At 40.0% G+C, this 26,104-nt stretch overlaps 1 protein-coding gene across 3 annotated transcripts in view; it reads left to right on the forward strand.

Moving 5' to 3' along the window:
* TANGO6 (transport and golgi organization 6 homolog) overlaps positions 1–26,104 on the forward strand; it is a 176,673-nt gene that overhangs the window by 135,775 nt on the left and 14,794 nt on the right. For 2 of the 3 annotated variants that reach the window (XM_037025309.2, XM_037025310.2), the window contains 2 exons: positions 794–945; positions 14,647–14,760. In XM_037025309.2, coding sequence (XP_036881204.2) covers positions 794–945; positions 14,647–14,760 — 266 coding nt within the window. Of the gene's footprint in view, positions 1–793; positions 946–14,646; positions 14,761–26,104 lie in introns of those variants that run through there. The other variant, XM_073225530.1, reaches the window with a different exon arrangement.

The raw sequence follows: 26,104 nt of genomic DNA on the forward strand, positions 1-26,104 counted from the left end.
GCCAAAATGATTTAAGTACAAAGTACTGTGGGACTTCCAAGAGGACTAATTAAGGCTGACTGAGGATATTGTGGAAGGTGTCACAAAGGAAGTGGCCTTTGAGCAGGGCCTGATAAGACAGGTTGGTGTTTTTTCTATGTAGGTTATCATTTTGGCAATTCAGAATAGATGATTTTAAACAAATGCTCAGAAACCATTTTGTCACCCTACCAGGTAGCCTTCAGGCTATAAAAAAAGCTAAAGGTGGAGTGTTGTACATGGCTTCTTCAACTAGTGCCACAGAACAAAATCAAGCCAAACACCCTTAGTTAGTTCTTGGTATGCCTGTGGAGGAAAGAGCTATTTTCATACATAAAATGTCAGTTCTGAATGTCTTAGCATGACATTTCTCTTCAAGTAAAACAAAAACTTCACTTGGCCCCACTTCCTCAACCAGTTACCACCCCACTTCTTTGATCTTCTTTGCAGAAAAACTCCTTAAGTGATCTCTATGTCTCCAAGTCTTCTTACAGTCTCAAGCCCATTTTCTGTCCAGCTCTCACCCCTACCAGTCCATCAAAAAAGTTCTCATCAGGGTCACTGGTGACCTCACTGTTACTCAGTCTAACGGTCAATTACTAGTCTTCTTCCTACCTGACATTAAATATTCTTCCAGAGCATGATTTTTAATGGTTGTGCATATACTTTGAAAAGTATTAAATACTGTACATCATACCATGATCATATCATTATTCCTTGTTTAAAAGTTTGAAAATGTGTTTTAAAAGATTTTGATCTCTTTCTTTTTTTCCAGGGGACATGGTCTCAAAGTACCAAGAACCTTTGATCCACACCTTCCTGAGGGGTGTGAGAGATCCAGATTGTGCGCACAGGGCCAGCAGCTTATCTAACCTTGGAGAGCTGTGCCAGAGGCTGGACTTTCTGCTGGGCTCCGTGCTTCATGAGGTACTGGATGTTGATCCCTTTCTCTAAAGCTTGTTTTCACCTGGACCCATAATACAGCTTAGGTTTGGGAGTCAGGAGACTGTGTGCTCCTTCCAGGATGAGTAAATTATTTAACCTCCTGTAGACTCATTAGTCTCATATGTATATTGGAAGTTATATTAGTAATTTTCTAATTGCAGGTGACAGGAAGTCATCTTAACTTACCTTAAGCAATGAAAGATTTTTGATAAAGATCCCGAGGTAACTAACAGAATTAAAGAAACCTTGAGGAAGGGCAGGTGGAACTTTACCCTGGGTCTCTGGGCCACCTGTGAGTCTCATCCCTGTTCACAGGAAAATCTCAGGCAAATATTTTAATTGTTCCTCTTTGGTCTGAGAAGCCCTGCGTTCAGGAGGGCAGGGTCATTTACCAGAACAGACGAACTAAGTTCCATGTTTTGGTCACCACTTCATACCCAGTGCCTGGTGCATACATAATAGGTAAAGTATGAATGAAAAACTAAAATAATAGCCATACAAGATGTAGGTCCTGGGTGCTCCTCCTGGTTTTAGAGTTTATTAATTAATGAAATGTGCATCTTGCCATTGTCCTCTGTGAATGTTTTCCTCTAGCTTCTTAAATTTTATTCTTTGCCCTTGTGTTTATTTAGCCATCAGTATGCTAATATAGATCCTGAACACCTACTATGTTGTAGGCACTCTGCTATTTAAAGATGATGATGGGCAGAAAACGAGTAGTTACTGTATGTCCAGGAGTCTTTATTACGAGTGCACGTGACTATCTTAAATCTTTTTTTCGGGAGAAGATGACTTCTAAATTATAAATCTGTGAATAAAATGCATTTATATTGTCTTTTTACTTATGAGAGACCAATTTTATCATATAAAACACATAACTTTATAAACAAAAACTTAGGAAACTATAATACTGGCTTCTTTTACAGTATTCAGGATCCTAGCACTGTTGAACATCAGATCTTAAGAAGTACCTACTAAGAAGGAATTTTCTTCAATGTCTAGTGATTGAGCCTTAGCAATAAGCAGAGAAACACACTCACGGATGTATATATACATTTGAATTTATGGTATTTCCTGATTCCTGAGCTTTATATGCTTTGTTGTATTGATTATAAAAGCTACTCTTGTCATTAAATTCCAACTTAGGATTTTTAGAAAAGTTATACATCAGTTACTTCCTCTCCTTTAGCTCTTCTTTAAGGGACACACCGCTATGCCCAACTTTTTGTATCTTTTTTAATAACTTAGAAACGGTGGTTATTGCCAACTTAAAACCTGACACCAAACAATGCTCCGTGTGAATGATTAGGCTCTTGGTCTTTGCTTGCTTTGGATGGCACTTAGCAAATCTCTTGTTTGTTAGTATATTAACTTATAACATTTAAGAGAAGACATATTATGTCCATTGGGATATATCATGTAAAGATTTCAGCCTGTTATAACTTCTCTGGGTCAAATATTGAAGTGGTTCCCACATTTTTTTCTGTCTACTTGGTCTCTTCACATGGCTCAACCCAAACATAAATCATGAACTGAAACAAATGGACAGATAATATTATTTTTAATAACAGGTTTATTGAGATAGAATTCCCATGCCATACAGGTCACTTATTTAAAGGGTTCAATTCAGGAGTTTTTAGTATATTCACAGAGTTGTGCAAGCATGGAAAAATTTCTTTTCAACACAGCCACAAACTGTGTAAAAGTTTACTCCAGCTCTTCAAGTTGATCAGCTCAGGTTTGACAGGATTGCATACATTTTCTAAAACCAATGACACCAAACAATGCCTAAGCATCAGGATCTTCTCTGAACCGAAAATCTGAAACCATATTTCTTTTGGAGTCCCCGAATTTTTCTTCCCTTACTCTCTAAAGGAAATTAGACCACACTGGCAGCATATGATTTCCTATCAGTGTATTGGAGAAATTTCTTTGTTTGGTTAATTAGAAAGATTGATCTAAAGTGGTTTTTTAACTTTAAGAAGTGTCGTCTTTCTGGAGACCCACTTGACTGGTTGAAAGAGAACCAAATTTCTAAGTGCCCTTTGGGATGGAAATAAATGAGGGCCCAGCTCCGCCACCTACTTACTGGTGTTCACCTGAGCACTTAGACCCTTAAACTCAGTTTCCTAACCTAGAAGGTGGGATTATAACACCTGCAATGCAGGATTGTTACCAAGATCTGGAGGTAATGTGTATATAGGAAGTAAGAAAAATAGAGCAGAATAAGGGCGATCAATTGTAGTGTTAGGTGGAAGGGAGGCTGCAAGGTTTAATAGCCATTCAAGGTGAGCCTCATTAGAAGGTGACATTTGAGTGAAGAAATTTTGTCTATATTAGGTTTTTTCTTTAAGGAGCATTTTGGTCATTTGAAGGGGGCTGATAATGACAGTAATGAGGATAGCAGCAAGGAAATGAGAAGAACAGATAACCATTGTTCCTTGAGTGTCCCTAGACGTACGTTTACCAAACACCTGCAATGTGCCAGGCCCTTTTCGGGGCCAAGGATACTAAGCCCTGTAAGATACCACCCTGCCTTCTGAGGACAGGTAACCTGGTGTGAGAGGCACAGACATCAATGATTACAGTAGAGGACATTGTGATGGGTGCTGTTGGAGCACATTTAGGAGGTTGGGTATTGACAATGATGTGCTGGTAGAAGAGCTGAATCTGTAGAACAAGTACAAGTTGGGTAGTCTAAGAAGGCATTTCAGCAGAGGGAGCAGCTTGTACAAAGGCACTGCAGTATGGGACAGCCTGACATGTCAGAAGAACTACAGGAAGATCCAAAAGGCTGGAGTGAAGGCCTGGGGTGGGAGGTTGGTTGGTGACAGAGCTGAGGCAAGAGAGGAAGGGCCTTGTTAGTTCTACCATTTGCTGACTCACAGCCAAGTATTGAGTATTGCTTATTAAGTCTTCAGAAATGAAGTATAATTAGGTAGTAGGCTGTTTGCTTACCATGGGAGCTAACACAGAGAGCCCTTTTTTTGTTTCAGTTTAAAATCAATGTGAGGAGCTGCTGCTCTGAGGGCACCAGCCTGGTGAACTCCTTGTCCAGTGACTCTGTCCCACTCCTAGAGGCCTGGACTCTGTCACATTAATCCCAGCCATGTGTATGATCACTATTAAATTGTGAGCACAACAATGGCAGGACCAGTCTTTGTTCACCTTTCATATCCCTTAGCACCTCTCAGTGCTTGGCATATAGTGGGTACGTGGTAAGTGTTTATTAACATTGAAGGGGAGGGTAAAGCTTATTTGGGAAGACTAGTTCCCATGTGTTTTAAAACAGTAACAATAGAAGCACTTAATACTCTTCTGAAGGCCTTACATATGTCAGCTAATCCAGTCCTCACAGAGGAAACTGAGGCACAACGAAATTAAATTGCCCAGATCATGCAGAAAGAAAGTGGCAGAGCTGGGATTTGAATAGACAATAGGTTCCAGAATCCGTGCTTTTAGCCACTCCTCTGTATTGTCTCCCAATAAATATTTTCAGTCCATTTATAAGATTGCTATTGTGCCCTTAAAAAAGAAGAGAACTGCCGTGTGAGAAGAGTCTCTAACAGGAAGGGTCATGTAGCTCCGTCTTTATAGCACTTGCTCTTGGCAGTGAAACTTCAGAAGGCAACATATTCCCTCTGATTAGAAAAACCAGGTGTTTCCATCCCACATAATTTCTCTCTTCTTTTGAGATGTTCCTTCTGAGCAGCCCACGCTTGCCATGTCATCAGTGCCAAACCAGCTGCTCTGGGTGCACTACAAGTTCGAACATGATTGGACACCTGACAGTCTTAGATTTTAGCCATTGAGTCTTCCTATAGTCAGACCACTCATGTGCATTTGCATGGATAAAGTGAGATATTTGGCATGACTGTTAAGGAGTTCTTCATTCATTTTTTTATTCACTCAACAAATATTTACTGAGCACTTACTCTTTGCCAGTTATGGGACTATAACCAAGCCATGTGCTAGGTGGTGGGGATGCAGCTGTGAGTAGAACAAAGCCTGTCCTCATGTAGCTGACATTCTAGAAAGGAGAGGTAGGTAACAAACAAGCACGCAGGTAAACAAGTATATACCATGTTAGAATAAGTGCTAAGGAAATAACCTAGTAAGGTAAAGGGCACAAATGGAGCTGGTTATTGTATGTAAACTTGGCTTCACTGATGAGTGACATTTGAGCAAAGACCTGAAGGTTGATCCAGGCGGATACCTGGGAAGAGAGCATTTTAGACAGAGGGAGCAGCGAGTACAGTGGCCCCGAGGCGTGTTTGACATGCCACCGGACAGCAAGGCCAGTGTGGCTTGAATGAAGAGGCTAAGGAAGGAATCAAGTCATAGGAGTTGGCATCAGAGAGGTGGTGGCAGTCCAAGTGGACTTTGACTTTTACTGCAAGTGAGCTGGGAAGTCAAAGCAGAGGAATGAAGTGATCTAACTTTAAAAGATTATCATGTCCTCTTCTATGACAGTTCTTTCAGGGTCCCAGGAAAGCTCTTGAACTCTTTTGTTGTCTCCAAAGTGCTTAGTCCCAGTGTGTACAGGTAGAGGAGAAACTTGTCTTTGACAACAAACTGAAGGAATTCTTCTTGAGCATTTGTCACATGCCAGGTACTCTGGAGGACACAGTTGAAGTACCCAATCTCTTCCCCCAAGACCTTTCAGTGGAGTGTGAAACAGGAGTAAGTAGCGTAGGCTACAGTGATAGGACAGAAGAAGCACAAGGTGCAGAGGGGACACAGAGCGGGGACCCTTCCTTACACTTGTCAGGGCAGCAAGAAGTTACACATTGATCAAGTGTTAGGCAGAGACGGAGGAGAAGTGGTCTGGTTTGTTATAAAACTGAGCCAACTAAACACCATTAGTCTCTTCTTTAAAAAAAATTTTTTTTTTTGAGAGGGCATCTCTCATATTTATTGATCATATGGTTGTTAACAACAATAAAATTCTGTATAGGGGACTCAATGCACAATCATTAATCAACCCCAAGCCTAATTCTCAATAGTCTCCAATCTTCTGAAGCATAATGAACAAGTTCTTACATGGTGAACAAGGTCTTACATAGTGAATAAGTTCTTACATGGTGAACAGTACAAGGGCAGTCATCACAGAAACTTTCGGTTTTGATCACACATCATGGACTATAAACAAACAGGTCAAATATGATTATCCATTTGATTTTTATACTTGATTTATATGTGAATCCCACATTTCTCCCTTATTATTATTATTATTATTTATTTTATTTTATTTTTTTTAATAAAATGCTGAAGTGGTAGGTAGGTGCAAGATAAAGGTAGAAAACATAGTTTGGTGCTGTAAGAGGGCTAATGTAGATGATCAGGTGTGTGCCTGTAGACTAAGCATTAATCCAAGCTAGACAAGGGCAACAAAACATCCACGGATGCAGAAGATTTCTCTCAAAACAGGGGGGTGAAGTTCTAAGCCTCACCTCTGTTGAGCCCCAATAAAAAACAATTTTTTTTCCTTAGTTTTTTTAAATTGAAGTATAGTTGATATACAATATTATATTGGTTTCAGGTACACAATGTAGTGATTCGACTGTTACCTTCGTTATTAAATGCTCACCCCAACTAGTGTAGTTACTGTCACCATGGAAAGATATGTTACAGAATTATTGACTGTATTCTCTATTCTGTAGTTCTATCCCTGTAACCAATTTATATTATGATTGATATTTTGTGCCTCTTTGTCTCCATTACATATTTCAGTCACCCACCCCAACTCCTCCCCTGTGGTAACCACCAGGCCCTTCTCAGTGTCTGAGACTATTGTTGTTTTATTCATTTTTGTTTTGTTTTTAGATTCTACATATAAGGGAAATCATACAGTATTTCTCCACCTGGTTTATTTCCCTTAAGATAATACCCTCTAGGTCCATGTTGTCACAAATGCAGGATTTCTTTCTTTTTTATGGCTGAGTAATATTCCATTGTATATATGTACCACATCTTCTTTATCCATTTGTCTGTTGACAGGACACTTTGGTTGCATCCATATCTTGGCTGTGGTAAATAATGTGGCAGTAAACATAGGGGAGCATATATCTTTTCAAATCAGATTTATTTTTTCTTCAAGTAAATTTCTACAAGTGGAGTTATTAGGTCATATGGTAGTTCTATTTTTGTTTTTTTGAGGAACCTCCATACTGCTTTCCATAGTGGCTGCACCAATTTACATTCCCACCGATAGTGTAGGACAGTTCCCTTTTCTCCACATCCTTGCCAGCACTTGTTATTTCTTGTCTTTTGGATAGGTGGCCATTTGGACTGGTGTGAGATCGTATTTCATTGTCTTTTTTTTTTGATATCATTAATGTACAATTACATGAGGAACATTATGATTACTAGACTTCCCCCATTATCAAGTCCCCACCACATACCCCATTACAGTCACTGTCCATCAGCGAACTAAGATGCTATAGAATCACTACTTGTCTTCTCTGTGTTGTACTGCCTTCCCCATGGCCCCCCCTACATTATGTGTGCTAATCGTAATGCCCGTTTTTCCCCCTTATCCCTCCCTTCCCACCAGCCCTCCCCAGTCCCTTTCCCTTTGGTAACTTAGTCCATTCTTGGGTTCTGAATCTGCTGTTGTTTTGTTCCTTCAGTTTTTTTTTCTTCTACCTCACAGATGAGTAAAATCATTTGAAACTTGTCTTTCTCTGCCTGGCTTATTTCACTGAGCATAATACCCTCTAGCTCCATCCATGTTGTCACAGATGATAGGATTTGTTTTCTTCTTGTAGCTGAATAAATTCCATTGTGTATATGTACCATATCTTCTTAATCCATTCATCTACTAATGGACACTTAGGTTGCTTCCATTTCTTGGCTATTGTAAATAGTGTTGCTATAAACATAGAGGTGCATATGTCTTTTTGAAACTGGACTCCTACATTCTTAAGGTAAATTTCTAGGAGTGGAAATCCTGGGTCAAATGGTATTTCTATTTTGAGTTTTTTGAGGAGCCTCCATACTGCTTTCCACAATGGTTGAACTAGTTTACATTCCTACCAGCAGTGTAGGAGGGTTCCCCTTTCTCCACATCCTCGCCAACATTTGTTGTTGTTTGTCTTTTGGATGAGGGCCATCCTAACTGGTGTGAGGTGATATCTCATTGTGTTTTTAATTTGCATTTCTATGATGATTAGCGATGTGGAGCATATTTTCATGTGCCTGTTGGCCATCCGAATTTCTTCTTTGAAGAACTGTTCAGATCCTCTGCCCATTTTTTAATTGGCTTATTTTCTTTTTTTTGTTGAGGTGTGTAAGTTCTTTATATATTTTGGGTGTCAACCCCTTATCGGATATGTCATTTATGAATATATTCTTCCATACCGTAGGATGCTTTTTTATTCTACTGATGGTGTCCTTCGCTGTTCAGAAGCTTTTTAATTTGATATAGTCCCACTTGTTCATTTTTGTTTCTGTTTTCCTTGCCTGGGGAGATATGTTCATGAAGAAGTTGCTCATGTTTATGTCCAAGAGATTTTTGCCTATGTTTTTTTCTAAGAGTTTTATAGTTTCATGACTTATATTCAGGTCTTTGATCCATTTATCCATTTTGAGTTTACTTTTGTGTACGGGGTTAGACAGTGGTCCAGTTTCATTTTCTTGCATGTAGCTGTCCAGTTTTGCCAACACCAGCTGTTGAAGAGGCTGTCATTTCCCCATTATATATCCATGGCTCCTTTATCATATATTAATTGATCGTATATGCTTGGGTTATATCTGGACTCTCTATTCTGTTCCACTGGTCTGTGGGTCTGTTCTTCTGCCAGTACCAAATTGTCTTGATTACTGGCTTTGTAGTAGAGCTTGAAGTTGGGAAACGAGATGCCCCCTGTTTTATTCGTCCTTCTCAGGATTGCTTTGGCTATTCGGGGTCTTTTCTGGTTCCAAATGAATTTTAGAACTATTTGTTCCAATTTGTTGAAGAATGCTGTTGGTATTTTGACAGGGATTGAATTGAATCTGTAGATTGCTTTAGGCAGGATGGCCACTTTGATAATATTAATTCTTCCTACCCGAGAGCATGGGGTGTATTTCCATTTATTAGTGTCCTCTTTAATTTCTCTCAAGAGTGTCTTGTAGTTTTTAGGGTAAAGGTCTTTCACTTCCTTGGTTAGGTTTCATTGTGGTTTTGACACCATAGTCTCTTCTAACATAACTTGATTTGGGAATGTTGGTTGTAGCTCTTGGACGCCTGAAAAAAACTGTCCTACCTGGTGGGTGGTCCAGATTTGGGCACTGCCTGTGCTGTGACAATGCTTGCAGGTAGGGAAGGAATATAATGGGTAGGGTCAGCCCTTCCACAGTCTTGGTACTGGGAATTCAGGTTTTTCTTCTCTGTTGATGCCAAGATTTAATTTGTTTAGAGAGCACTATTATTTTTCCAAATTTCTCCTTGTTCTTGTGAAGAGCTGTATTGCTGAAAACCAAATCTTGATAGGCTCTTTCATCTTTATCACTGTCTGTGAGAAGTAAATATGATTTAAGTGGACTTCAGTGAGGGGTCCGTCCTCAGGACAACAGGTAAGATAGGTGACAAGTGTATGGGACAATTCACTTTTTTTTTTTTTTAAGAATGATCATTTTAATTCAATATGTTAAATAAAAAATTGGACTGATAAAACTGGCTTATCAGGACTCTTTTAGTCACCATTTCGTCAACAGTATCTCACCTAGTTGTCATATTTCAAGGGCTCAAACATAAAAACAAACATCAAAAGGACAATACACTTTTAACGTGGTACCCAGAATTCCACAAACCTGAGCTGTGAGGTCTGATGCAAATCTATCACCTCTGATCCCACTGAATGACCTGAACTGATCAGTTTTGCCACAATCAGTGTGGTTCCCTAAGTGCAGTTTGAGGATCCATGGACCCTTGAGATGAGGACTCAGGTAATTGTCCTGGGGAATCCCAAGGAAGCTAACGTAGCCACATAGTTCTCTTTCTTGGCATGTGAAGTGAACAAACCAGGCATGTGTGCTTTGCTTTTAAGGTTTCTTAGTTTAGAAAACGTAGATGGTCTAGTTTAAAACATGTTAGCAGACCAACTGAATTTTAACAAAGGAATTTAACAAAGCTTTGGGAAAAGGGATGAAGATACAGTTGAAAAATTGAATGCCACAATTCTGGTACCCTTTCTCCTAGAATTTCCCAAAGTTCGTTTTTGGTAATCTTGCCATTTGTATTATCTTTGTTCATATAGTTCATTATGATTGGTGTGTGCTATTTGGGGAGTGATGATTTTCCTTATTTCTGTTGGCTTCTGTAAAGTGTTAAGTTGCTTAAACTGACCTTTAGTGTTTCCCCAGTAATCACCGTCTTTCTATGGCTTTCAGAAGTGGGTAATTTATATAATTTAGCCAGTGAAGAGAAAGCCTTCCATGGTATATAGTTTATTACAGTAGGTATACTTTACAGTAGGTATACTGACCTTGAGGGCAGGTGACACGAAGATCTCACAGAATGGTTTCTGCCCTCTGGAAGAATGTAGAATAGAAATATTATACCCATTCATAAATTAGTAAAGACCTTACATCATCTCTCTGTCTATTCACCAAGGCTTTTATGGGGAGAAGGCAATGTTGAGTCCTTGGGGTTGGAGGTGGGAGAGACTAAGGCTGGGAGTGACTTGTTGAGATGCAATAGATGGAAGAGCATGGCCATGCTTCCTCCTTGCTTCTAGGGTTTGACAAAGGGTCTGTTCCTTTGGCCTGCAGGAGAGCAACATTACAAATTGGTTGTGGGAGCTGACCTGACCAGAAGGCTGTTTGTATCTCTAGGTGATATCTGCAAGACCATATTAAAATTCCAGTGCTTTAAAAACATTTTGCATAGCCAGCCATTATACATTTCATAGGATTTGGTCCTTGTGAACGTGCTTCTGTTCAGAGGCCTCTTCCTGATTGTCCCAGATAGCTGATTGCAGATGGGCTTGGTATATCCTGGTACATAAATCACTACAGCCTGTACTAAGCAGGAGGCTCTTCGAGCCTATCTCAGCAAGGCTTGTAGTAACGAGTTCCTCTCTCAGTCATATCTTCAAGGTGCCACAGGGATTCAGGAAGTAGCCTTGCAGGGAAGCCCTTTTCCAGCCAGGATTCTTCTGCCTATCCCAGTTGTAGAATGAATGCCTGACAGTCAGAGCTGGACTTATACAGAGAGCTGGACAGAAGCATGGCCTGGTCAGTATAGTGAGGGAGAGCAGAGGTGGCAAAACTGACACCAGCTGGGTGCTGGGCATGAAAGTCTGGGTCCACCAAACATAGAAACATGGACCTGAAACTAAACCTAGGCAGGCAAAGGCCTGGGAGCATTTGCACATTGCATGGCCCTGGGCTGACTTTCCTGCTTTACTTATCAGACTGAGTAAGTTAGACTCTAATGTGTCCAAAAGGACTCAGACCTAGCTCTAACTTGTTTCTCTGATTTCAGGTTTTACCTTGTAAATACTAAGCCTGCAAGTGGAGGTAGCTATTATACTGTTGTCTGTTTGGAGGTCACCCAATGCATTCCTCTTAGGACTGAATTGCTTGTATCTTTAATATCAGATGCATGGGAGCTACTGATGGCCTTGGGTCAGGGTATCCCAGGTCGCAGAAGCAGCCTTCTGGGTCTTATTGAAAAACAGCCCACAAACAGTTGAGTTTTTTTGGGATCTCCCTTCACTTACAAGCTGCAAGTTTGTCTAATAGATGGACAGCTTGATTAAATGCCAGTGCATCACAGATGCAATTATATTTAAGAACAAGCTACTTCTTCTAATCTCTAGCATCACTGATTAATTAGACACTTTGAACTATGCCCAACTGTTTGAAAGCTGCAAAAAATACAATCTGCATAGTAAAAATTTCTGCACATGCCTGTTTCCTCATTCATGCCTGTATTTTCTTAAACATTTTTTAAACCATTCTTTAAACGTAATATATATTTATGTATGTTCTTAAACACACAGTCTGGCTATTTTATCATGGTTAGAAATCCCTCCATGGTTGGCCAAGAAATATGCTTACACATTAAATCAAATAAGAAATTATGTGATTTAAAATTCATATGGAACCACAAAAGACCCCGAATAGGCAAAGCAATCCTGAGAAGGAAGAATAAAGCAGGGGGCATCTTGCTTCCCAACTTCAAGCTGTACTACAAAGCCGCAGTAATCAAGACAATTTGGTACTGGCACAAGAACAGACCCACAGACCAGTGGAACCGAATAGAGAGTCCAGATATTAACCCAAACATATACGATCAATTAATATATGATAAAGGAACCATGGACATACAATAGGGAAATGACAGCCTCTTCAACAGCTGGTGTTGGCAAAACTGGACAGCTACATGTAAGAGAATGAAACTGGATTATTGTCTAACACCATACACAAAAGTAAACTCAAAATGGATCAAAGACCTGAATGTAAGCTATGAAACCATAAAACTCTTAGAAAAAAACAGGCAAAAATCTCTTGGACATAAACATGAATGACTTCTTCATGAACATATCTCCCTGGGGAAGGGAAACAAAAGCAAAAATGAACAAGTGGGATTATATCAAGCTGAAAAGCTTTTGTACAGAAAGAGACACCACCAATAGAACAAAAAGGCATCCTACAGTATGGGAGAAGATATTCATAAGTGACAGATCCGATAAAGGGTTGACATCCAAAATATATAAAGAGCTCATGCACCTCAACAAACAAAAAGCAAATAATCCAATCAAAAAATGGTCAGAGGAACTGAACAGACAGTTCTCCAAAGAAGAAATTCAGATGGCCAACAGATACATGAAAAGATGTTCCACATCACTAATCATCAGAGAAATGCAAATTAAAACCACAATGAGATATCACCTCACGCCAGTAAGGATGGCCACCATCCAAAAGACAGACAACAACAAATGTTGGCGAGGATGTGGAGAAAGGGGAACCCTCCTACACTGCTGGTGGGAATGTAAATTAGTTCAACCATTGTGGAAAACAGTATGGGTATTCCTCAAAAAACTCAAAATAGAAATACCATTTGACCCAGAAGTTCCACTCCTAGGAATTTACCCTAAGAATGCAGCAGCCCAGTTTGAAAAAGATATATGCACCCCTATGTTTATTGCAGCACTATTTACAATAGCCAAGAAATGGAAGCAAGCTAAGTGTCCATCAGTAGATGAATGGATAAAGAAGAAGTGGTACCTATACACAATGGAATACTACTCAGCCATAAGAAGAAAACAAATCCTACCATTTGCAACAACATGGATGGAGCTAGAGGGTATTATGCTCAGTGAAATAAGCCAGGCGGAGAAAGACAAGTGCCAAATGATTTCACTCATCTGCGGAGTATAAGAACAAAGAGAAAAAAAACTGAAGGAACAAAACAGCAGCAGACTCACAGAACCCAAGAATGGACTAACAGTTACCAAAGGGAAAGGGACTGGGGAGGATGGGTGGGAAGGGAGGGATAAGGGGGGGCGGAGAAAGGGGGCATTACAATTAGCATGTATAATGTGGTGGAGGGACATGGGGAAGGCTGTACAGCACGGAGAGGACAAGTAGTGATTCTATAGCATCTTACTATGCTGATAGACAGTGACTACAGTGGGGTATGTGGGGGCAACTTGGTGATGGGGGGAGTCTAGTAAACATAATGTTCCTCATGTAATTGTAGATAAATGATACCAAAAGATAAAAAGAAAAAAAGAAGAAAGTATGTGAGAGACTGCTTGAATAATTTATTTAGGCTTACCTTCGAATTAGTGGTGCCATTGGGCCATACTGTTGAAAGTTTTGTTCTTTTCTTTCTGAATTTTGTATGAATGCCTCAGAAAGATTTGTAGCTGCTCATGTTTTTAGTGATATCTCTTTATTGAGGTTTTAGCCTATTTTTGTGCCAGCAGGAGTGGGGTGGGGGACAGGGTATAGAAACTGTCTTACTTTATGACATATAATTATTAGCTATATATCTGGCACCATGTTTTACAAGTCATTTCCAGTCTTTTCTGTTATAGAGCTGTCTTTTAAAGTAAGTGAGTACTAAAAGACCTATTCCACAGATGAAGAAGCCCAGGCAGGGAGTCTCTAAAATTGGCTCCTGGTGACTCACAAAGGGGGTACACTAGGCTTGTAGGACTGTGATGTCTGGACATGCTGAAGAAAAGCAGTGTGAATATTTATGTATTTCTGTGTCTCTGGGCGGAAACTTTCCTCAGTGGCACATTCGTATTCATGCTGCGCCTTGAACTCTGAAGCCTGCATGGCTAAATCTCCGTGGTCCTCAGTCCCTAGGAGCTGCTGTCTTTTGAACCATCTTTCCCTTTCTTCTATTTGATGTCCCAAAATTGGGGCCAGTAGCAGTTCTTCCAACTTTTGAGGAAATACTTAAATTTGACCATACCTTTATTATACACGCACATCCCTTCCCACTCCCTGATCTCCCTGCTGAATCCCAAACCAGGTTTTGTCCTTTTCCAGAAAAGCCAGACTAAATCCAGATCTCTACCACTAGATCTCTCCCTCTCTACTGAGAATGAGAAAAACTATCCACCCTATCTAAGCCAGCTTGTTCATGATGAATGTGTAGAAAGTGGAACACAGTTGAAAGGCTCAAGGTAATTGTGCAATCCTGATTTTTATTGACTTTTTCTCTCACCCTGCTAGGTAACAGCTTGCCTGATTGCTGTGGCTAAAACAGACCATGAAGTTCAAGTACGCAGAGCTGCCGTCCATGTGATTGTGCTGCTGCTTCGGGGCCTCAGCCAGAAAGCTACTGAGGTCAGTCAGTCTCTTACCATTTGCAACATCCCCACCTCTTTGTTTTTTTTATGTTTGTCAGTCTTTTCACCAGGGTAGGCCTTAAACTTTCCCCTGGATGGACTCATGCAAATGAATAGTCAGCAGAGAGTTTGTTTTGTAGCAGGAAAATAGTATTGTTTTCATCTTCAGTAATATCTGTTTCCTCTTTAACATAGTAAACAAACCGCACTCTAACTGCAGTAGAAAAACCAGAAACAAGTTTATGAACTGAGAATCTAAGTCTGGCTTTCTTAGAGCAGGTTCCAGGTGACTAGCTGGCACACACTAAGCCTGCCTCTGTAGCCTGAACTTTATAGTGACTAGTCTACCTGACTCATTTAATTGTTTGAACCATATTACTAAAGGGCCTAGTTTAAAATGTTTCCTTTCTAGCTGTGAGTTCAATCCATGAGATTTTAGTGGCTGCACAAATTAAACTTTCTCCCTCTTCCAAGTGGGTCTGATTGGATTTCTCCCCAGAGTATGGCCAATATAGGAGGAAAGTATATATGTGCTAAGAATGAGTGACCTCTAAATTAATTTTCTCTTGGTTTTAATGGAAACTCATTCCCAGTTGACTTTACAGAGAGAGTTTGCATTAATAATTTACTTCCTGAAATCCACAGTGCTCATGCTAGAATCCACGATGCTCATCAGTAGTTAACTAAGTGTCAGCGAAGCCATTAGAGGAATGATTGTTTTGTCAGACACACAGGCTTTATTCCTGCCAGAATTTTGCCATATCAAGTTCCTGACACCATTTTTGTATAAGAATGGACTCATTAATTATATCCTGGTTTTATGTAGGATCTTGATGGGTGTGGGGGACATACAAACCATAACTCAATGATTCGGATAATCAAATAAATTGCTATTGGTCTTAACTGCTTTTGTTGAAAATCTGCTGTACAAGAAGCAGTTAAGAAAGAATGATCATGTGGTACACAGACACAATGGAATATTACTCAGCCATAAGAAGAAAACAAATCCTACCATTTGCAACAACATGGATGGAGCTAGAGGGTATTATGCTCAGTGAAATAAGCCAGGCGGAGAAAGACAAGTGCCAAATGATTTCACTCATCTGCGGAGTGTAAGAACAAAGAAAAAAACTGAAGGAACAAAACAGCAGCAGACTCACAGACTCCAAGAAGGGACTAGCAGTTACCAAAGGGAGAGGAGATGGGGAGGGTGGGGAGGAACGGAGGGAGAAGGAGATTCAGGGGTATTATGATTAGCACACATAATGTAGGGGAAGCATGGAGAAGGCAATTTAACACAGAAAAGACAAGTAGTGGCTCTATAGCATCTTACTATGCTGATAGACAGTGACTGTAATGGGGTATGTGGGAGGGACTTGATAATAGGGTGAAATGTAGTAACCACAATGTTGCTCATGTGAAACCTTCCTAAGATTTTATATATCAGTACCTTAATTAAAAAATGATCATTTTTCATCCATTCAAGATGGATTTTCTAGGAAACTCTTGACAAATATATCATTGTTCTGTAAGTACAAAAAACTGGTTGAGGGCTGTATAGGAGTCTTTGTTTTTTTGCAACTTTTCTGTAAATCTGAAGTTTTTCAAAATACAAATTTGTTTTAAAATATGAATTAAAACACTCTTAAAAGAAATCTACAAAACTATGAGTGCACACACTCTCAGAGAGAAAACGTGTGGGTGAAGCAGAGTAAAATGACTGGTTAGGAAGTGAGAGAAGTAGAAATTCTATCCAGAATTCTCACATCCGTGTATAGCCAAAGAAAGCAACAAGGCTTGTCTCACGAGTACTAAAATAATTTGTGACCATGGAATGAAAATCCTCTCTCCTGTTCTCCAATCCTCAAAAAGCCGTGTGAATGAAAATCCTCTCTCCTGTTCTCCAAACCAACTCTAGTCAGCATTCTGAAATTTATAAATTGTGCTTACTCAGTGAATAAAGTAAATAAAATGGGATGAGATGAATGTATGATTCCTCCTCCTGGTGCATCCTTGAGACCAGGTATGTTAAATCTTCTAATCGTAGGTGTGATTGTAATCAGGGACACTTTAATGAGAAATGGAGATAACCACAAAGCTTTCAATCTAGGATTTCTCTTCACTACTCTGTTTGTACCCAGGAGCAGCTAAAATGAAAATGCCACTTTGTTAATGTTTTGTTTTTTCTGTTTTCTTTTTGATCACTATCTCTCAAGCTATCGAGTGCCAAAAGATAATCCCCAAAGAAAATCCCAGGGTTCAGTGAATTCTCTGTTGCCAGTAGTAGTGTTAGCCAAGGACCTGTGTGGTTCTGGCAGCTTGAAAAGGAGGCAGACAGTCTGGTAAGTAGAGGCTCTGAAGATCAGGAAATAGATTGGTTTCAGGGAGGGAAGACATCACCACCCAACTCATGAGGTAGCCTCATGATATTGTTCTGATGACAGAAGCCCCTTCCTAATAACATTCTGAATAGTGGTTTCTCTAACATTTGTGCAGTTGGAGGTGTCTTGCCAATGGGTTTCAGCCCTGGATAATTCACTGTGGATTCAGTGAGACCAAAAAAACGACAATGGAACGTTCTTGGGTTGAAAGGGTTTATACCCAACTTTATTTCCATGGTGGCAGGTCAATCACTAGAATCCCATCCACTCAGAGGAAGTCTGCAGGCAGCAAGCCGGTCTCTGCCTCTGGGCCTGTGTGCCCCCGCAGCCGTCTCAGTGTCCATCCTCGGCACTGCTACCACTCCAGTGTCTGCTTTCCTGCAGCCTGCAGCCTTCCAGAGCACTGGGCGTAGCACTTTATAAAGAGTCAATAACAATGTATTGCCCACACGTGTGTAATAAGTGAGCTGACCAGGACCAGGTGAGAATCCTGGCCATAGGAACCCTCACTTTCTCCACAGAAGTTACTCTCCTACCTCTCTGTGAGAGAGAAGGTAAACATTGGCAAAAAAAGAAAATAGAAAAAGAAAAAGAAATGGTTTGTGTCTGATATTATACTTTTTTAATCATAGCAATTACACATGGCCCATCCAGAAGATTCCATGCATGTGTCCCAGGTTTACCTGTGCCTGTCAGGCTGGAGGCTAGGACCTGAGGAGTATATGACACTTAATCTCTGACACAGAGCAAATGGCAAGTTACAAGTAAATGGACAGACTGAATGGAAACTTGTCTTCTTTTTATTGGTCTTGTTTTATCCTGAAAGTTATTTTGACATTTGGTGTGGTTTCTGTGCTATAGGTACAGTAAACAGGCCCAGTTTCCTTCCCAGGAAGTGTTCTTTCCACTGCTGCTTGTAACAGTGGAAAGAACACTTATTTTTAGGATCCAGGTAATAATTATTTCTCTGTAAACTTTGGAAAAGTGCTCGGAGAGCATCTTCCCATCCTGGGAGCATAAAGCGATGGCCAGTTCACTAAGGCGGCGGTTCTTTTGGTGATGCTCTGCTACTGGGTCATGGTGCTAACAGTATCGATATTACTCATAAAAGCATTTAGTAATTATTCAGCATCTTTTGGACAATATCGAGAGACAGACACATAGAGGGACTTTAAAATGTATTGTAATTATCTTTCTATGCTGATAGACAGTGACTGCAGTGGGGTGGTTGGGGGGGCTTGATAATATGGTTAAATGTTGAAACCACTGTGTTGTTCATGTGAAACCTTCATAAGATCGTGTATCAGCAATACCTTAATTTTTAAAAATGTATTGCAAGTTTATAAATTGTCTCTTCAGTACTGGCTTGCGGGGCATAATTCCAGTCTCTGCCTTCATTGGCACATGTGTTCTCCCTGTGTGTTTCTGTGTTTACATGGCTTTCTTTCTATAAGGACACCAGTCCTATTGGATTAGGGACCCACCCTGCTCCAATATGACCTTATCTTTACTGGTTCCGTCACAACAGCTGTTTCCAAATAAGGTTACAGTCTGAGGTACTGGGGGTTAGAGCCTCAACCTATCTTTCTGGAGGGAGCAGGGGACACAATTCAACCCATAGTGGGCTCCTAAGATTCCATAGTCCCCTCTCCTGTGTGCTTATGTTCTCCTATGTCCATTACTGCTGCATCCTTAAAAGAGCCTTTTCTGTGTGGGGCTTCTCTCTCTGTCCCCCTCTTTCTCTCTCTTTCTCTCTCTTTTTTTTCTTTGTCTGTACCTCATTCTCTAGCCTCAGGAAGATAAGAGCAGTGTGTCTGACATACTTACCTTGAAAGAAATTGATTCTGACACCTCAATAGAGAAAGTAATGAGGGACTGTAGAATAATTTTTGGACTATTGGATTTGGTGAGAGTTCTGATCTTGATGCAAATCTCTTAACCTTTTTGAGCCTATTTGCTCATTAGTTCTACCTCGGTGACAGAGATGTAGCAAGAATTAGATGGGATAAAACATGAAAGTCCACAACTGTAAAGGGTTGCAAACATAAAAGATGACAGTGATGATGATCACCCCAAGCATTGTTATTTTCACTACCACCAGTTCTGCCTCTGCTGCTACTGTCTGATCCGTAGATTTGCTGGTTTGTAATTCTGTATTCAGTGTAAATGAAGAGGCACCTTATTTCATGGCTGTACCTTTCAGAACTTCACACTTCATCATGCCAGGCCCTCACCACTTGTGGAAAGCAGACTTTATTACATAGAATCCAGCCTCCCAACTCTGCAAGATCTTGTGATCGCATATGCCACCTCGTTTGTCCTCATGATGGGTACCAGCTCAACTGGGAAAACATAAAAGAACCTGGAAGCTTTGTAGTTATTGAACAAAAAGGGCTTAACATATGTTTGTACTTGATTTTGACCTCCAGCGGTATTGTTTGCTTGCTGTTGTTTTCTTATCCACCACTAGGAAGTAGCAGATACAGTACCACAAAATAATAATGCCATTTGCTTTCATAAAGCAGGCCCTGAGCTAGATGTGTCACTGTGTTATCTCAGCTGATTTTCTCAGGAACTCTGGTGGATAGGTGTTGTAATCATCATTTTACAGATGACTAAAGGAAGCCCCTCAGAGGTTAAGCAAACTTCATGTACACTGCCAGTAAGTGGCCAAGTTGGTTTAAACCCAGGCTTTGTGTCTCAAAAGCCTGTGATCTACCTGGCTCTACTGTTCCCTAACTTTATTAGACTGCTTATTTTTTTAAAGAAATAGCAAGTAAATATTATTTTTAGTAATTACAATAATTTAATTATAATTTAAGAATTACACCAGTAGTGGGTGAAAATGTACAATAAATAGTCACTGGTTTAGTTTTCCATTTAAAGTGATGTTCTAGTTAACTGAGTAGAGACTTGTACCAGGCCCCAGTTCCTGTTCAACCATATACATATTCTGTAAGTAGCAAAATTCTCATCACTTCTCTGTGGCAAGGCGTTGCCAGGAAAATCGTAATGACTTCTTACACCTGTTACATATATTTCAAAGCTTGTCTTACTCTGTTTTGTCTCAAGCCCAACATAATTTGCTCTCTCTGGCTTCTTAAGACCCAGTCAGACCAGAAGCACAACTTTTCAAATGTTCATTCCCACACATTAAAATCCAAATGTATAGTCATTAATGAAAGCCTGTTTTTCTAAAGATCTCTACCATCTGTCAAATACAAGATTTGTATATAGGACAGCAGCTCGGAAGTTATGCCCTTAAACACTCGAGTTAAAGAGGGTTTACAGCCAGATTACCCTGGAGATCAGGATTATCAAGGGCTTTTTTTCAGGGGTATATTTGTCCCAGGATCTGAGCCAGGGTCTGAGAGCTGCACTGGAAGGGTGTCAGGAGAGGAGCAGTGCCAGGCTGGAGTCAGACCCAACTTGAGGGAAGTTGAAAAGAGGAGAAAGGCAAAGCCGAGTCCAGGCAGATGGAGACCCTTCTGCAGGGCCGCCGCTGGCCTGCAGGTCAGAAAAAGGGGTGCTGTGTTCATTAACAGCGCAAAAGCCCCCACTGCTCCTCACCTTCTATCTTAAACTGAGATATGCTCATATCCATAAAATTCACTCTTTTTAAGCATACAATTCAGGATTTTTAGTACATGCATAAATGTGTACAAATATCACCATCATCTGAATCCATAGCATTTTCATTATCCAAAAAAATAAGCCCCATCCCCATTAGTATGGGTCCCTTGTTTCCCCCACTGTGCAACCCTTGGCAACCACTAATATACATTCTGCTTACGGACTTGCCCTTTCTAGATTTCATATAAAAAGAATCATATAATATATGGCCTTTTCTTTCTGACTCCTTTCCCCTAGTATAATGTGGACAAGGTTTGTCTATATTGTAGCATGTATGAGGATTTTATTACTTTTATGACTAAATACTATTCCATTGTATGGATATCTGACATTTGTTTATCCATTCATTAGTTGATGGACATTTGAGTTGTTTCTAGTTTTGGCCTATTTTAAAGTGTTGCTATGAGCATTTGCATACAAGTTTTCCTACCAACATGTTCTTGTTTTCTTGGATATATACCTAGGAGTGGAGCTGTTGGGTCAAATGGTAACTCTGTGTTTAACTTTTTGAGGAACTGCTGGACTGTTTTCCAGCTGCACCATTTGTCATTCTCACCAGCAATGTTTGAGGGTTCCCAGCGCTTTACATTCTCATTAACATTTTTATTCATTATCATTTTGGTTTTAGCCATCCTAGTGGGTGTGAAGTGGTGTAGTTTACATTTGCATTTCCTTGATGGCTGACAATGTTGAGCTTATTTCATGCGCTTATTGGCTGTTTGTATGAGAAATGTCTATTCAGAATCTTTGCCAATATTAAAAATCAGGTTATCTGTCTTTTTGTGTACTTTTTTTATAATTTAATTTTTATTTCAAAAAAAGTTATTCATACACATCATTTAAAAACAATAGTTTTACAAAGCTTAAATCAGAGATCCATAGCCCCATCCTACCTCTCTTACTCTCCATTCCTACCCCCCATCAGCAACTATTTTCAGTTTGATTAGCTGTTTCTTTAAATGCTTTCTTGCATATTTGTAAATAGCAGCTTGCACTATCTGTTGATTTTCCAGTTCACCTACTGACTTTCTACCAGACCTCGTATGTTGAAGTGGGAATCACTCAGTGGTTGTGTTCCTAAGGTGGAGAACAGTGACCAGCGGTGAGAAGGAGTGAAGCAGCAGAGTGCAGTGGCCTAACTTGGAGCCTCTAGAGCTAGAATGGCTAGGACTGAACCCCAGCTTTGCCACTTACTGGCAATAAGCACCTGCACAAGTTAGCTGACCTTTCTATGTGTCAATTTCCTCATCTGTACACTGGGGATAATAATAGTAACAACTTCATAGGGTTGTTATAAGAATTAAATGAACTTATTTATGTGAAGCATTTAGAATGTAGAGGTTCTAAAAACTCACCATGTATAAGCTATTATTCTTTTTTTTTTTATATCGTTTATGTATAATTACTTGAACGTTATGGTTACTAGACTCCTCCGATTATTAAGTCCCCTCCACATAGCCCATTACAGTCACTGTCCATCAGTGAAGTAAGATGCTATAGAATCATTACTTGTCTTCTCTGTATATACTGCCTTCTGCATGTCCCCAACCCCCTACATTATGTGTGCTAATTGTAATGCCCTTTTTCCCCCTTATCCCTCCCTTTCCACCCATCCTCCCCAGTCTCTATCCCTTTGGTAACTGTTAGTCCATTCTTGGGTTCTGTGAGTCTGCTGCTGTTTTGTTCCTTCAGTTTTTTCTTTGTTGTTATACTCCACAGATGAGTGAAATCATTTGACACTTGTCTTTCTCTGCCTGGCTTATTTCACTGAGCATAATACCCTCTAGCTCCATCCATGTTGTTGCAAATGGTAGGATTTGTTTTCTTCTTATGGCTGAATAATATTCCATTGTGTATATGTATCAAATCTTCTTTATTCATTCATCTACTGATGGACACTAAGGTTGCTTCCGTATCTTGGCTATTGTAAATAGTGCTGTGATAAACATAGGGGTGCATATGTCTTTTTCAAACTGGGCTGCTGCATTCTTAGGGTAAATTCCTAGAAGTGGAATTCCTGGGTCAAATGGTATTTCTATTTTGAGCTTTTTGAGGAACCTCCATACTGCTTTCCACAATGGTTGAACTAGTTTACATTCCCACCAGCAGTGTAGATTTTCTGCTTTCCACAATGGTTGAACTAGTTTACATTCCCACCAGCAGTGTAGAAGGGTTCCCCTTTTTCCACAACCTCGCCAACATTTGTTGTTGTTTGTCTTTTGGATGGTGGCCATCCTAACTGGTGTGAGGTGGTATCTCATTGTGGTTTTAATTTGCGTTTCACTGATGATTAGTGATGTGAAGCATCTTTTCATGTGTCTGTTGGCCATCTGAATTTCTTCTTTGGAGAGGTGTCTGTTCAGATCCTGTGCCCATTCTTTTATTGGATTATTTGCTTTTTGTTTGTTGAGGTGTGTGAGCTCTTTATATATTTTGGATGTCAGCCGTTTATTGGATCTGTCATTAATGAATATATTCTCCCATACTGTGGATGTCTTTTTGTTCTACTAATGGTATCCTTTGCTGTACAGAAGCTTTTTAGTTTGATATAGTCCCACATGTTCATTTTTTGCTTTTGTTTCCCTTGCCCGGGGAGATATGTTCATAAAGAAGTTGCTCATGTTTATGTCCAAGAGATTTTTGCCTATATTTTTTTCTAAGAGTTTTATGGTTTCATGACTTACATCCAGGTCTTTGATCCATTTTGAGTTTACTTTTGTGTATGGGGTTAGACAATAATCCAGTTTCATTTTCTTACATGTAGCTGTCCAGTTTTGCCAACACCAGTTGTTGAAGAGGCTGTCATTTCCCCATTGTATATCCATGGCTTCTTTATCATATATTAAATGACCATATATGCTTGGGTTAATATCTGGACTCTCTAATCTGTTCCACTGGTCTATGGATCTGTTGTTGTGCCAGTACCAAGTTATCTTGATTAGTGTGACTTTGTAGTAGAGCTTGAAGTCAGGGAGCATAATTTCCCATTTTATTCTTTCTTCTCAGGATTGCTTTGGCTATTCGGGGTCTTTTGTCATTCCATATGAGTTTTAGAACTGTTTGCTCTAGTTCGTTGAAGAATGCTGTAGGTATTTTGATAGGGATTGCATTGAATCTGTAGATTGCTTTAAGAGGGCCATTTTGACAATATTAATTCTTCCTACCCAAGAGCATGGGATGAATTTCCATTTATTAGTGTCCTCTAGTGTTTTTTAAGAGGGTCCCGTAGTTTTCAGGGTATAGGTCTTTCACTTCCTTGGTTAGGTTTATTCCTAGGTATTTTATTCTTTTTGATGCAATTGTGAATGGAATTGTTTTCCTGATTTCTCTTTCTGCTAGTTCATTGTTAGTGTATAGGAATGCAACAGATTTCTGTGTATTAATTTTGTATCCTGCAACTTTGCTGAATTCAGATATTAGATCTAGTAGTTTTAGAGTGGATTCTTTAGGGTCTTTTATGTAAGCTATTATTCTTATTAACATGTCCTCACAAATATATGCATTCCCTTTCTGAATTATCCCTCTATAGTTACATTACAGTTTTGCTCTGTCAGCATTTAGTGTTTATATTATTATGTCTGTAACTATTATCTACAGCTGAGCTATATGCTAATATACTATGATTAAATTTCCTTTCTTGTACAAATTTTGGCTTTCTGTGAAATTAATAAATGTCTGAGGTTTATACTTGTTACTTTTCTATGAACCTGTCACCAATTGATCCCTATTCTCTGCTAAAAGTTAATAAATCTCTTAGAAGTTTCCAACACATCAAGTACTCTATTAGCTTCATCTTCTATGAGACATGATTCCTACAGCCCTTCATCCACTTGCTCTTACCTGAACTGGTTACTTTCTCAGCCTCTACTAAGATTTAAGAACAAAGTACTCAAAAGCTAGTGATGCTCTGTGTGCATGGGCAATACTTATGGACTTTCTAGGAGGGTGAGGATCTGGCCAGGTGATATCATTGGGAGACTCAGGGACTTATGTTGGAGTACTTTTCTTTGGGGCTGCTCAGAGAAAAATTGTCTAGTCTTCTACCTACAGAATGTAAGCCTGGCTGCCGAGGTTCTGGAAGATGAGTGGAAGGAAGGGATGGTGGTCTTAACCATGCAATATGTAGACCTGCACTTAGTCTTCCATTTTCAACATGGCAGCCTCATCCTTATCTGGCCCTCCCTCATCCTTACCTATGTCAGCCTCTCCAAAGTCTCTCTGGCTGGACTGTCCAAAGGCTAATACTCCAGGCTTCTGCTGTAGTTGGAGAGAGGATATACAAAGCGGAAGGCATCAGGGGATCTGATTACTATTCAGACATATTTCCAGTCAGGGTTTCTTCTGACCTCCATTTTAAGAGGTATGGCCCATCAAGTACTCAAGTCTTTTTTTGAGTTTCTGTGGTACATTAAGATTGCTTCTGGGCTTCTTATGTGGCCTAATGAATCAATTTGTCATCCAAGCCAGACCACTTTTGAGAGTGAAAGACAGCACTGTTAGCAATTATACCAGCACAGCAGACATAAAATGTACTAAGCAGAGCAAATCAGGGCTATGACCCTAGGATTTATCCCCATGCTTTCTATATCTTCACTTCTGTTGCATTGCCTGGTAAGTCCTTTTGGTTTTGATAAGTTAATGTTATTTTGTATTCCTTTGCTGTCATTTCAGTGGAGTTTCAGGAGAGAGCAGTGGTGGGTGCATGTGTTCAATCCACCAGCTTTCAGGAGGCAGCCTCCATTCTTCCCTCTTTATCAATGGAGAAAGTAGGTGTGCAGGATATACGTGAGTAGTCAGAGCTCTTCCGGTTTTAAGCAACAGAAATCTAATCTGAATTAACTTAAGCAAAGGGAATGTTTTTGCCTACTGACTCCAAGTAAGGGTTGAACAGCTATGTGGGAAAAGCTGAGGTGGAGCTGGTCATCAATGACTTCTAGAATCAGGAACGGAAATGCTCATCTCTTGTCTCTGCTTCTCCTGCACTTTGCCTTCATTCTCTTGCACTGGACTCCAGCTTTCTTCCCTTGGCAGCAATGTGACCACTCACGGTGGCCAAGGGTTGGTTGCATCTTACATCCAACACTCAAGAGATTCCCTCCCTGACCCCAACGGCAAAAATCCTGGGGAAGAAATTTGTTGTTCCTGCTAAGATCAGATGTCCATTCCCAGACCAACCAGCTTGGCTGGACGAGGTACTTATGTGGGGGTTTGTGTAGAACAACTGGATCAGCCTCTACCATAACCGTCTGTGGGAGGAGCAGCTGGGGTCAGTGCCTAGATGGTCCCGTAGATTTCCTCAACTGTAACACAGCCAAATGCAAATGACAT

Source organism: Manis javanica, chromosome 17, assembly GCF_040802235.1.
Source record: "Manis javanica isolate MJ-LG chromosome 17, MJ_LKY, whole genome shotgun sequence".
Taxonomy (NCBI): domain Eukaryota; kingdom Metazoa; phylum Chordata; class Mammalia; order Pholidota; family Manidae; genus Manis; species Manis javanica.